General features: G+C 40.3%; 1 protein-coding gene across 2 annotated transcripts in view; it reads left to right on the forward strand.

The window, feature by feature from the left end:
* The first annotated feature begins 514 nt into the window (after positions 1–514).
* Positions 515–14,778, forward strand: part of mfsd14ba (major facilitator superfamily domain containing 14Ba) — a 29,867-nt gene continuing 15,603 nt past the window's right edge. The window contains exons 1-6 of one of the 2 annotated variants that reach the window (XM_062031528.1): positions 515–741; positions 805–959; positions 9,913–10,011; positions 12,419–12,481; positions 14,326–14,453; positions 14,660–14,774. In XM_062031528.1, the coding sequence (XP_061887512.1) occupies positions 885–959; positions 9,913–10,011; positions 12,419–12,481; positions 14,326–14,453; positions 14,660–14,774 (480 nt within the window). In that variant the 5' untranslated portion in view covers positions 515–741; positions 805–884. Of the gene's footprint in view, positions 960–9,912; positions 10,012–12,418; positions 12,482–14,325; positions 14,454–14,659; positions 14,775–14,778 lie in introns of both variants that reach the window. The other variant, XR_009823666.1, reaches the window with a different exon arrangement.

The following is a 14,778-nucleotide window of genomic DNA, read 5'->3' on the forward strand; positions in this document are numbered from 1 at the left end:
CAATCAAAGACATAAAATGTGATTGAAAAAATAAATAAATAAATTATATTATCATGTTATTGTTCACATATATGAATTAATTCGGGTGCTGATTGATGATCAGTGGCAGTCACGTTTTCCTGCATCATTTCTGAGAACCACTGTTACTTACACGTGATCTGGTTTAAAGACTATTATATATATTATATTACTGCCACACCAACCGGAATGTAATTTCAGAATAAGAGAAGCATGTGAGACACTTACTGAGGAAAATTTGCAGTTTACTGTTTGTACCTCATATTCATGTATATATTAAATGTTTACTCCCCCTCCAAACATTAATACAAATTATTAAATTCAATCGCGTTCATTGTTCGTATACGAGGATGATGGATTGTGAAGATACTGTGCATCTACTTCCGATGAAGTCGACAATGAGACAGGAAACAGTTGGAATTCTAAAAAAAAATAAGATAAATAACGTAATCAAGCATGCAAAAAAAAGGCTTGAAAACACCTGTGAACGTTTAGAATATTGTTTCAATACATAATAGTAAATCTGTAACATGTTTTTCTTGCATTCATTTGATTCTGACCTCATTTTAATTAGATAAATTACAAAATTAGCTTTATATTTAAAAATCACCCGGAAGTGCTGGGTGTTTTTTTCTGTCTAACTTTCCAATTCCCGTACGCGAATCGTCCAGTGAACCGCTGACTGACCTGCCTTAATATCCACACTGAGACAACCGCGGGGAGGTTTTTATTAACATTACACTGAATATTAATATTATTCTCTTATATCAAGCCCGTCTTTTCAAGGAGACATCCTGGAAGCACTCGGGGAACCGCGAATATCAACGCGGCAAGGATGCTTCGTGACCCGCTGCAGGTGTGACGAGATGCCGGGGGAGCCGCCGGTGGGCACCGGCCGAGTGGTGCTGGTCAAGAAGATCATCATGAAGGACGGAGCGGCGGTGCGTAGACGAGCCGCCATTTTTTTATTTCTTTTTCACGAACGCTATCAAGCGAATTTAATGTTAGCCGTCTAAATGTATGTATTGAATACTGATGAATAGTAACATATGGCATCCACTTCATCTTTGTCGCTATGTTGACGCCAACAACGGGTGTATTTGTCCTAATAATTCATGAACGCACACCTGACAGGCCTTTTTTAAATGAGCTGAATATGCCATTCCAATGAAATACATCATGACGTCACAGAAGATAATGAAGGGTTTATAGGAGAAAAAAGGTTCATATGTGAGAGAGCCATGGTGGAGTGTTTAGGATGGAGCCGTTATCTATTACGTAACATTTTGCCTCCTGCTTGCTCTGTCAGCGTCCATTTTAACATCTACTTTCAACTCTACGCACTAGAATCTATAAACACTCCTAAATAATTGAATTAATAATAGTATATTTGTATTTTGTTGTTTATCAGTGGATATGATCACGCCTATACAGTAGGCCAGTGTTTTTCAACCTTTTTTAGAGCATTTTTTTTCATTGAAAAAATCCGGAGGCACACCACCGGCAGAAATCATTGAGACAATTGTTGGATATTAATTTAAACCATAACCAACCATGCATCAATATAGCTCTTGTCTCAAAGTAGATGTACTGTCATGACCTGTCACATCACGCCGTGACTTATTTTGAGTTTTTCGGTTGTGCTCCCGTGCATAGTGTTTTAGTTCTTGTCTTGCGCTCCTATTTTGGTGGCGTTTCCTGTTTTTTTGTTATTTTCTTGTTGCAGTTTCATGTCTTTCTTTGAGCGCTATTCCCCGCACCTGCTTTGTTATCGCAATCAAGAATTGAGTGGACATTGTTGATTGTCATGTACGGATGTACTTTGTGGACGCCGTCTGCTCCACACGCTGTAAGTCTTTGCTGTCATCCAGCATTCTGTTTGTGTTTACTTTGTCACCAGATCAGTTTTAGTTTTGTTCTGCATAGCCATCCCTAAGCTTTAATTCATTTTCTTAGCGGCACTCACCTTTTGTTTATTTTTGGTTTAAAGAGCTACTGAAATGAAATTTTCTCTTTTAAACGGGGATAGCAGATCCATTCTATGTGTCATACTTGATCATTTCGCGATATTGCCATATTTTTGCTGAAAGGATTTAGTAGAGAACATCGACGATAAAGTTCGCAACTTTTGGTCACTGATAAAAAAGCCTTGCCTGTACCGGAAGTAGCGTGACGTCACAGGTTGTGGAGCGCCTCACATCTGCACATTGTTTACAATCATTCCCACCAGCAGCGAGAGCGATTCGGACCGAGAAAGCGACGATTACCCCATTAATTTGAGCGAGGATGAAAGATTTGTGGATGAGGAAAGTGAGAGTGAAGGATTAGAGGGCAGTGGAAGCGATTCAGATAGGGAAGATGCTGTGAGAAGCGGGCGGGACCTGATATTCAGCTGGGAATGACTAAAACAGTAAATAAACACAAGACATATATATACTCTATTAGCCACAACACAACCAGGCTTATATTTAATATGCCACAAATGAATCCCGCATAACAAACACCTCCCCCCTCCCGTCCATATAACCCGCCAATACAACTCAAACACCCGCACAACACACTCAATCCCACAGCCCAAAGTACCGTTCACCTCCGTGAAGTTCATACAGCACATATATTTCCCCAAAGTTACGTACGTGACATGCACGTAGCGGCACGCACGTACGGGCAAGCGATCAAATGTTTGGAAGCCGCAGCTGCGTACTCACGGTAGCGCGTCTGCTATCCAACTCAAAGTCCTCCTGGTAAGAGTCCAGCCGGCCGCTAATACACCGCTTCCCACCTACAGCTTTCTTCTTTGCTCATTAAACAAATTGCAAAAGATTCACCAACACAGATGTCCAGAATACTGTGGAATTTTGCGATGAAAACAGACGACTTAATAGCTGGCCACAATGGTGTCCCAATATGTCCGCACAATCCGTGACGTCACGCGCAAACGTCATCATACCGATACGTTTTCAGCAGAATCTTTCGCGGGAAATTTAAAATTGCACTTTACTAATCTAACCCGGCCGTATTGGCATGTGTTGCAATGTTAAGATTTCATCATTGATATATAAACTATCAGACTGCGTGGTCGGTAGTAGTGGGTTTCAGTAGGCCTTTAAGGATTGGATACCTTTTTACCTGCACGCTGCCTCCCACTGTCGTCTGCATATTGTGATCACGACAAACCATCGTCGTCTCACACGACGTGTTCCCAACATCTACAAAGCAATTCGCTACCAGCTTCCACCTACTGCTATTGAGGAGAATAACACGGTTCCTCTGCCGAGCTCTAGACACCACCGGCTTTCAACAACGGCACATTAATTGCGGATTATAATTACCATATTTTTCGGAGTATAAATCGCTCCGGAGTATAAATCGCACCGGCCGAAAATGCATAATAAAAAAGGAAAAAAACATATATAAGTCGCACTGGAGTATAAGTCGCATTTTTTGGGGAAATTTATTTGATAAAACCCAACACCAAGAATAGACATTTGAAAGGCAATTTAAAATAAATAAAGAATAGTGAACAACAGGCTGAATAAGTGTACATTATATGACGCATAAATAACCAACTGAGAACGTGCCTGGTATGTTAACGTAACATATTATGGTAAGAGTCATTCAAATAACTATAACATATAGAACATGCTATACGTTTACCAAACAATATGTCACTCCTAATTGCTAAATCCCATGAAATCTTATACGTCTAGTCTCTTACGTGAATGAACTAAATAATATTATTTGATATTTGACGGTAATGTGTTAATAATTTCACACATAAGTCGCTCCTGAGTATAAGTCGCACCCCCTGCCAAACTATGAAAAAAACTGCGACTTATAGTTCGAAAAATAAGGTACTGGTTTGCAAAAAATATTTTTAACCCAAATAGGTGAAACTACATAATCTCCCACGCACACCAGACTGTATTTCACGGCACACTAGTGCCGCGGCACAGTGGTTGAAAAACACTGCAGTAGGCGACTGTATATATTATTTCATACACAGTGGTACCTTGTTTTTTCTTAAGACCAAACTCAAAAATCAAAGCAATTTTTCCAATAGGAAATAATTTAAATTAATGATGGGTGATCCATCCATCCATTTTCTACTGCTTGTCTTTCTCGGGCTGCAGGAGGCCATCCCAGCTGCACTTATGTGTTTCTAAAATCTATATTGCCACCTCCTGCGATAATGATATGAATCACAATATATTGTTGGGCATATAAATGATAATAGACCAATTCAAAAACTGGTTTCAAAGGCTCCTAATTTTGCTGTTGACGTATGTGGTGGCATAATGCGTCATTTCCGGTTGTATTATTCTCTCAAATCTGATGTTAATCTACTTGTTAATTTACTGTTAAAGTACCAGTATAGTGGAATAACAAGTTGCTTCTATATTGAAGCGATTATAATATACAAAACCCAAAAACAGCGAAGTTGGCATGTTGTGTAAATGGTAAATAAAAACAAAATACAATGATTTGCTAATCCTTTTCAACCTATATTCAATTGAATAGACTGCAAAGACAAGATGCTTAACGCTCGAACTGGAAACCATTGGGTTTTTTTTGCAAATATTAGCTCTTTTGGAATTTGATGCCAGCAACATGTTTCAAAAAAGCTGGCACAAGTGGCAAAAAAAGACTGAGAAAGATGAGGAATGCTCATTAAACACTTATTTGGAACATCCCACTGGTGAACAGGGTAATTGGGAACAGGTGGCTGCCATGATTGGGTATAAAAGCAGCTTCCATGAAATGCTCGCTCATTCATAAACAAGGATGGGGCGAGAGTCACCACTTTGTAAACAAATGCGTGAGCAAACAGTTTAAGAACAACATTTCTCAACAAGCTATTGCAAGGAATTTAGGGATTTTACCATCTACTGTCCGTAATTTCATCAAAAGGTTCAGAAAATCTGGAGAAATTACTGCACCTAAGCGGCTAAGCCGGTAGTGCATCAAAAACCAACATTAGTGTGTAAAGGATATCACCACATGGGCTCAGGAACACTTCAGAAAACCACTGTCAGTAACTACAGTTTGTTGCTACATCTGTAAGTGCAAGTTAAAACTACTATGCAAAGCAAAAGCCATTTATCAACAACACCCAGAAACGCCGCCGGCTTCACAGGGCCCGAGCTCATCTAAGATGGACTGATGCAAAGTGGAAAAGTGTTCTGTGGTGTGATGAGTCCACATTTCAAATTGTTTTTGGAAACTGTGGACGTTTTGTCCTCTGGAACAAAGAGTAAAAGAACCATCCGGATTGTTCTAGGCGCAAAGTTCACAAGCCAGCATCTGTGATGGTATGGGGGTGTATTAGTGCCCAAGACATGGGTAACTTACACATCTGTGAAGGCACCATTAATGCTGAAAGGTACATACAGGTTTTGGAGCGATATATGTTGCCATCCAATCAACGTTATTATGGACGCCCCTGCTTATTTCAGCAAGACAATGCCAAGCCACGTGTTACAACAGCGTGGCTTCATAGTAAAAGAGTGCGGGTACTAGACTGGCCTGCCTGTAGTCCAGACCTGTCTCCCATTGAAAATGTGTGGGGCAATGTGAATGTTGAACAACTTAAGCTGTACATCAAGCAAGAATGGGAAAGAATTTCACCTGAAAAGCTTCAAAAATTGGTCTCTTCAGTTCCCAAACGTTTACTGAGTGTTGTTAAAAGGAAAGGCCATGTAACACAGTGGTAAAAATGCCCCTGTGTCAACTTTTTTGCCATGTGTTGCTGCCATTAAATTCTAAGTTAAAGGCCTACTGAAACCCACTACTACCGACCACGCAGTCTGATAGTTTATATATCAATGATGAAATCTTAACATTGCAACACATGCCAATACGGCCGGGTTAACTTATAAAGTGACATTTAAAATTTCACGGGAAATATCCGGCTGAAACGTCGCGGTATGATGACGTATGCGCGTGACGAAGTCAGTTTAACGGAAGTTATGGTACCCCGTAGAATCCTATACAAAAAGCTCTGTTTTCATTTCATAATTCCACAGTATTCTGGACATCTTTTGCAATTTGTTTAATGAACAATGAAGGCTGCAAAGAAGACAGTTGTAGGTGGGATCGGTGTATTAGCAGCGGACTACAGCAACACAACCAGGAGGACTTTGTTGGAGAGCAGACGCGCTAGCCGCCGACCTCACCTTGACTTCCTACGTCTCCGGGCCGCCAAACGCATCGGGTGAAGCCCTTCGTCCTTCTGCCGATCGCTGGAACGCAGGTGAGCACGGGTGTTGATGAGCAGATGAGGGCTGGCTGGCGTAGGTGGAGAGCTAATGTTTTTAGCATAGCTCTGTGCGGTCCGGTTGCTAAGTTGCTAAGTTAGCTTCAATGGCGTCGTTAGCACAGCATTGTTAAGCTTCGCCAGCCTGGAAAGCATTAACCGTGTATTTACATGTCCACGGTTTAATAGTATTGTTGATTTTCTATCTATCCTTCCAGTCAGGGGTTTATTTTTTTTGTTTCTATATGCAGTTAAAGCACGATGCTATCACGTTAGCTCGTAGCTAAAGCATTTCGCCGATGTATTGTCGTGGAGATAAAAGGCACTGAATGTCCATTTCGCGTTCTCGACTCTCATTTTCAAGAGGATATAGTATCCGAGGTGGTTTAAAATACAAATCCGTGATCCACAATAGAAAAAGGAGAGTGTGGAATCCAATGAGCCAGCTTGTACCTAAGTTACGGTCAGAGCGAAAAAAGATACGTCCATCACTGCCTCTCAAGTCCTTCACTGTAACGTTCCTCATCTACAAATCTTTCATCCTCGCTCAAATTAATGGGGTTATCGTCACTTTCTCGGTCCGAATCTCTCTCGCTCCATTGTGAACAATGGGGAATTGTGAGGAATACTAGCTCCTGTGACGTCACGCTACTTCCGGTACAGGCAAGGCTTTTTTTTATCAGCGCGCAAAAGTTGCGAAATTTATCGTCGATTTTCTCTACTAAATCCTTTCAGCAAAAATATGGCAATATCGCGAAATGATCAAGTATGACACATAGAATGGATATGCTATTCCCGTTTAAATAAAAAAAAATCATTTCAGTAGGCTTTTAATGATTATTTGCAAAAGAAAATTAAGTTTCTCAGTTTGAACATTAAATATCTTGTCTTTGCGGTGTATTCAATTGAATATAAGTTAAAAAGGATAGGCAAATCATTGTATTCTGTTTTTATTTTGTAAAACGCATTTTATAAATGATAGGACAATACAATTATAAAACAAAGAGCATTTTTAAAACGAGGCTTTCTTTTCAACAGTGTACACCAGATCATGTCTACAAATATACATTTAGAGATGGAATCTGTAATTTTTCTGTGTCTGCAGGACTTCTTGACCTAGACGGTGTTTTTGGATAACAACTCTATTAGGCTCGTTTGACATGTTTTTATTTTCGTCATTTTGTGGTTTTTAGGCAACGTTACTATTTTGTAAATGTTTACACTGTCTTTGTACTGTTCTTCTAGTCTTGTCTTCAAGTCATAGAAAAGATTAGACATGTTCAATTCACTGGGCGGTACAGCTCTGTTGGTAGAGTGGCCGTGCCAGCAACTTGAGGGTTCCAGGTTCGATCCCCGCTTCCGCCATTCTAGTCACTGCCGTTGTGCCCTTGGGCAAGACACTTTACCCACCTGCTCCCAGTGCCACCCACACTGGTTTAAATGTAACTTAGATATTGGGTTTCACTATGTAAAGCGCTTTGAGTCACTAGAGAAAAGCGCTATATAAATATAATTCACTTCACACAATTCACTTCACTGATAACCACTTGTTGGTGGCACGTTTTAGCAGGTTACTGTTGTTTGGTCAATGTCTGAGTTTTTAAAATCCAAACAAAGAAGTTACTCTTTTCTCTTTTTGGCACAAATTCCTCTCTGAGTGTTGTTGGTTTAGCTTCCATTGTGCTCTCCATCTCTGCTACATTGATTATATCTACGTATGTTTCCACCGGCTCTTGCCTTAATTTTCTTTAATGCTTAAATTATGACATAAACAATAGAGATATTACGATACTTTGATACAATAATACAGTATATATTGTAATATCGAAAGCACTAGTTGCTGCTACATATTCATTGAAGAATAATTTTGGTGAAAATTAGAGATGTCTGAAAATATCGGACTGCCGATATTATCGGCCGATAAATGCTTTAAAATATAATTTTGGAAATTATCGGTATCGGTTTCAAAAAGTAAAATTTATGACTTTTTAAAACGCCGCTGTACGGAGTGATACACGGACGTAGGGAGAAGTACAGAGCGCCAATAAACCTTAAAGGCACTGCCTTTGCGTGCCGGCCCAATCACATAATATCTACGGCTTTTCACACACACGAGTGAATGCAAGGCATACTTGGTCAACAGCCATACAGGTCACACTGAGGGTGGCCATATAAACAACTTTAACACTGTCACAAATATGCGCCACACTGTGAACCCACACCAAACAAGAATGACAAACACATTTCGGGAGAACATCCGCACCGTAACATCACATAAACACAGCAGAACAAATACCCAGAACCCCTTGCAGCACTAACTCTTCCGGGACGCTACAATATACACCCCCCGCTACCCCCAACCCCCAACCCCCACCTCAATCCTGCCCCCCCCAACCCCGCCCACCTCAACCTCCTCATGCTCTCTCAGGGAGAGCATGTCCCAAATTTCAAGCTGCTGTTTTGAGGCATGTTAAAAAAAATAATGCACTTTGTGACTTCAATAATAAATATGGCAGTGCCATGTTGGCATTTTTTTCCATAACTTGAGTTGATTTATTTGTAAAACCTCATTACATTGTTTAATGCATCACAACAAAATTAGGCATAATATTTTAAGGTAATTCCACGACTGTATATATCGTTATCGGTTGATATCGGAATCGGTAATTAAGAGTTGGACAATATTGGATATCGGCAAAAAAGCCATTATCGGACATCTCTAGTGAAAATGTCAAGGGAGCAAGGGAAGAGAGAGCCACAAAAGATGTTTTTTATTTTTTATTTCTGTTAAAAAAAAGTTGTCTTCCAACTGCAGTTGTGGGACCCGGCACGAAGAACGGCAGACATCTTCTAATAATCATAATTAAAAACGGTTTGATTTCTTTATAGGGTATGGCATGGTAGCATGCTTACACCTAAAGTCCGCATGTTTTACTTTTGCAAGTGGTCTGATCTGTGTTTGAGTTTGGGACACTGACTGTGTGCTCAAGCTCAAGTGTTGAAGTGGTCTTCGCCCATACTGATGGTTGAAGGTGTACTCCCTGGCCAACTGTGACCATGCTGAAGTACCCTTGCGCAAGATACTGAACCCTCAGTTGTTCCTAATGTTGCGTCATCATTAGGTGTCAAAGCGCTATACATTTACCATTTCTTTGGCACAATTGGAATAGGTAGGCTAGGGGCACTACACGATGCAGTGGCAGTTATATCAGTGGTACCTGCAACATAAGCTTTGAACAAAAAGTCTACCTTTTACTGCAATGGGTAATGTCAGTAACTAAGGTGGTGAGGTCATGCCTGTGTGATATATTATCTGGTGTATTATCACTACGACACCAAAGACACTGAGGTGTTCTACAAGTCTTCACAAGCTGTGCACAGTTAACTGTGACACTACACTTTGATGACATAGTAAACAACGAAATACAAAGGGATTGTGCGTCTCACTGAAATGTATATTCTCATTCATCAGGTCATTGTGTTCTCGAGGCACTGAAAACATCGCAACGGGACTGGCAAATTGTCTTAGAAAACGTTTCGCCTCTCATTCGAACAGGCTTAATTATTTCATGCTCACAGACGTCGATCATTGAAATGTTTTTGTATTTTTAATGTTGTTCTCTTTGTGTGTGTGTCAGCTCCAGCAGGGCATAGGCCGGCCCAGTGTGTACCATGCAGTGGTGGTCATCTTTTTGGAGTTCTTCGCCTGGGGTTTGCTGACTACACCTATGCTCACAGTGAGTTGTTGTTCCGCCGGTGTTCTGTTTTGTTTATATTTGCCGAGTCAAATTTCCGTCCCCGTTTATTGCGTTTTTATTGGTCGACTTCAAAGTAATCAACTTTCCGGTACAATTTCTTAAATTTTGATTTGCCGAAAGTTTTATCAATCACAAATACTGCATTTCCGGTATTAGTACTCCCGCGTGTAATTGTTTTTGTCATGGCGAGCAATAAACCCTAGAAGCTAAGCTTCAATGAAAAGTGGCTTCAGGAGCCACTTTTTAGCAAATGGTTCATTTATAAAGATGTTTTGCACGCCATGTAAACGGGCTAAGAAAAAGCACACCTTTACGACCTGGTGCATTGATTTTCAAAGATCCAGCCTCACCAGGCACCAAGAAACATAATTGTACACCTTTCCTGCTTGTCGGCTCCCAGACCGTGGTCGAGGAGCGCAGGGGAGACGTTCCCTCCAGGGCCGATGTATTGTCGGGGGTAACACCCTCCACTTTACCCAGCAGTGGGTCCCTATAGATCCACTCTTGGCTCGGAATGACGAGGCCGTTGATTCGTTATAACTCTTTATTTATGTTTTCCACAAAGCCAACCCGACATCCACTATGCTATTAAAACTCCTGCACATGCTAGCGCTCCCTCTACTAACTTGCCCACTCATTTACACACGTCACTCACCCCACATACCGCCATTCTTAAAGGAGCACACACATTTGCTACTCTCACAACAATCAGTTCACTAGTTGGCCGAATCGGCTGGGAAGCAGTTGACCAGCTTTTTTGGCGCTCTTAAAATAGAAGAGGAGGCAAGTAGAGACTGTGTTATTAACCAGTTGCGGACTGTGTATTACTTGGCCAAAGAGAACATCCCCTTGTCGAAGTTCCCAAGCCTGATTGAGCTGCAAAAGTCCAATGGTGCCAGCATACCGGCAGTTTATGGCCATCACAAAGCCAGAGATGAAATGCTAGAGGCATTGAGTGCCACTATACTAAATGGCATTGAAACTAACTTGCCAAAGTCTAAGTTAGTTGGCATTATTTGCCATGAAAGTGTAGATGTGGCAGTTTTTAAACGACTGATGATCTACATACAGGTGAGAATAATCAATTAAATTTGTCTTGATTGTATGCCCTGGCATTCAATTATCATAATTTCATGACCGAAGCAAAACACTTTTTACACTTTTATACTGAAATAAATACAAAACAACTTATTAAATAAATATATAGAAAAAAATTCCGGCAGCGGTAAAGTTTAGATTCATTCAATCAAGCAATCAATGTTTAATTATATAGCCCTAAATCACAAGTGTCTCAAAGGGCCAAAGGGCTGCACAAGCCACAACGACATCCTCGGTACAGAGCCCACATACAGGCAAGGAAAAACTCACCCCAGTGGGACGTCGATGTGAATGACTATGAGAAACCTTGGAGAGGACCGCATATGTGGGTAACCCCGCCCCCACTCTAGGGGATTCATTAAGGAAAGAAGAAAGTGAATGAATGTTTATAACTGATACATTTACATATGCATTAAAATTTGTTTTTTAAAATTATTTTTTGGATGAATTAATGTTTATGACAACCTTTTTCCAAAACACAATATAGAATGTGAGATATAACAGGATAATGCATACATTTATCATTTGTTTTCAAAACGGTTACAAAAAAGTGGGACCCCAAAAATGAACTGTGGGACCCCATTTTTATGACTTGATGAGGTCCCTGGGACCTCATTTTGAAAATTCCTACAGCCAACACTGCCTTGAAGTTTATACTTCTACTGTTTGCTCATAATTAATGCAGGTATTGTGTGTGTGTGTGTGTGTGTGTGTGTGTGTGTGTGTGTGTGTGTGTGTGTGTGTGTGTGTGTGTGTGTGTGTGTGTGTGTGTGTGTGTGTGTGTGTGTGTGTGTGTGTGTGTGTGTGTGTGTGTGTGTGTGTGTGTGTGTGTGTGTGTGTGTGTGTGTGTGTGTGTGTGTGTTTGTGTGTGTGTGTGTTTGTGTGTGTGTGTGTGCGCGCGCGCGCGCGTGCGTGTGTGTGTGTGTGTATATATATGGGGTTAGGTTAGGGTTATATGTATAATAATGTATTTAAAGTGGACATTTTTTTTACTGAAATGGGGACTTTTGTCAAGGTTAAAACCAATTATTCATGTTTACATTGTTTCTTACGGGAAATTCTTCACTATATAAACATTTTGATTTCAAGAACGTTCGTAAATTGAGGTTCCACTGTACTATACTAATGGATGGTTGGAAAATAATTGGATGGTGTCAGCTAAGGTGACTGTTTATGGAGCTCCGTAATACCCTACATTAAAGTTAAAAACATTACAAATGTCAATTATAATAATGAGGACGTGAGTATTTATCACAAGACTAATCTGTTGTATTGCCATTGTTTGTAGGTGCTACATGAAACATTCCCCCAGCACACGTTCCTAATGAATGGACTCATTCAAGGCGTAAAGGTAAGCATTATTTATTAGTCAGTGATTCTAAACAATAACACAAAGAACTTTAAATAAAATAAATTATTTCTAGTTTTAATTTAATTCTATTTAGCTATTATCCACAACACCCTAACATCCAATAAACAATTTTAGATGTTATGGGAAATGACATGTACATTACATATACCAGACATATACCATATATATACCATGCTGGGGTTTGGGCAGGTCTAAAACACATTAAACACATTATTTACGGGAAGATGACTCAGTATACGATCATTGCTCGTGAAGGTTTAGTCGTATAAATCCTTATGGGATTTTTTTTGGAACAAATGATCCCTAGAAGGAATGTGATACAATTGAATCATGGTGGCGTTAACATCATCTATCTATTCATTTTATACTGCTTGGCCACTCAGTCACAGAGCACTAGCAACCAACTGAAAAACAACTTAACCCCACATAAGCAAGCACCTTAGTAATGGAGGCAAAAAAAACTCATAAGGAAGAAATCTTGAACAGAACCAAGATTCAGTGGGAGGTAGGTGTCTGCCTTGACTGGTTGGGTTGTGATAGGTCAGATACGCTTTTTCCACTGTAGAGAAGAACTCTGGTGGTGGAGCTAGTTTAGTGTGGAACTCGTATTGGTCACAAACTGACTCTACACCAGTTTTGGTGTCTTTGCTCCAAAGCAGGGCTCTGTTAGGATACAACTATTCACGGTTCGATTCGGTGGAATCTGATTCAACTATCAATCTCGCAGTAAAATTGTCAGACATTGCAAAAGGCAAGATTGTTTTATAAATATCTCTGTCATGCCTTTATTGTTTGATTTCAAAATTTCCAGACTTATGGGGATCCCAAAATACACAAAAACAAGTACCAACTGGTAAAAAAAAATGGTTTTGCATAAAAAGGATCCTTTTAATAAATGAGAAAACAAAATTATATTTTAGCAATCATTTACTACATTGTTTGACATACATTGTGGAAGGCAGTGTGAAATATTTTCAGAAATGTTCACAATTAGACAGTCAAACTTGACATTTACCGAAACATAAGCGCTGCTCTGGCTCTCAAATTTACAACCAATACCAAGTCAAGTTGAAATGTGGTTAACAGAGGTTTTCTTAAAGTTAATCCTCCCTCACTACATTATGTGAACGATCCAGCCCAGCAATCTTTTGGAGCCAGATGAGAACAAATAAAAACACCTCTAGCTCTGTGGAGACTTGATAAAGGAAAACAAAAGCTCAGAGAACCTTCTCTGAACAAGCTCCGGAACAGCCACAACTATGAAGATTAAAGATTAAAGATTAAAGTACCAATGATTGTCACACACACAAGGGTTAATAGTAACAGAGAGCAGTAAAGACAGAAAAAGGGAAAGAGGGAATGGGAAAATATTATAAAATAATGTATTTAACAAGAGCCATCCATCCATCCATTTTCTACCGCTTGTCCCTTTTGGGGTCGCGGGGCGTGCTGGAGCCTATCTCAGCTGCATTCGGGCGGAAGGCGGGGTACACCCTGGACAAGTCGCCACCTCATCGCTGGGCCAACACAGATAGACAGACATAATTCACACTCACATTCACACACTAGGGCCAATTTGGTGTTGCCAATCAGCCTATCCCCAGGTGCCTGTCTTTGGAGGTGGGAGGAAGCCGGAGTACCCGGAGGGAACCCACGCAGTCACGGGGAGAACATGCAAACTCCAAATAGCGCTAACCATAAAATGTATTATTAATTATATTATTACTAAGAAGTAATTATATATATTCAATTTAAGTCTCAAAATCATTGGTTTGTATTGCAGTTTTTTTCTCCTGTCACTGACTCAATCTTTTTCTGTCAAGGGTCTTCTGTCGTTCATGTCTGCTCCCCTGATTGGTGCACTGTCAGATGTGTGGGGGAGACGATCTTTCCTGTTGGTCACCGTCTTCTTCACCTGTGCCCCAATACCCCTCATGAGACTCAGCCCCTGGTAGATCACATGTTTTACAACTTACAGCTCAATCATATTCTGTTTTTTGCCTGAATGCATTTGCTGTTCAATCGGTGTGTCTAGTGTTCTCCTATTATTGTGGTTGTATCGTCAATTTTCCATCTATTTTCAAAACCATTTGTTAGATTATAGAAACTACTGAAATTACCTTGAACTGCACTGATTTAATCTTCCTCAACCTACAGGTGGTACTTTGCCATGATCTCCATGTCTGGAGCATTCTCTGTCACCTTCTCAGTCATATTTGCCTACGTTGCAGATGTGACAGATGAAAGAGAGAGGAGTACAGCTTACGGTCTGGTCA

The sequence above is a fragment of the Entelurus aequoreus genome, linkage group LG21 (assembly GCF_033978785.1).
Source record: "Entelurus aequoreus isolate RoL-2023_Sb linkage group LG21, RoL_Eaeq_v1.1, whole genome shotgun sequence".
Classification (NCBI taxonomy): Eukaryota; Metazoa; Chordata; class Actinopteri; order Syngnathiformes; family Syngnathidae; genus Entelurus; species Entelurus aequoreus.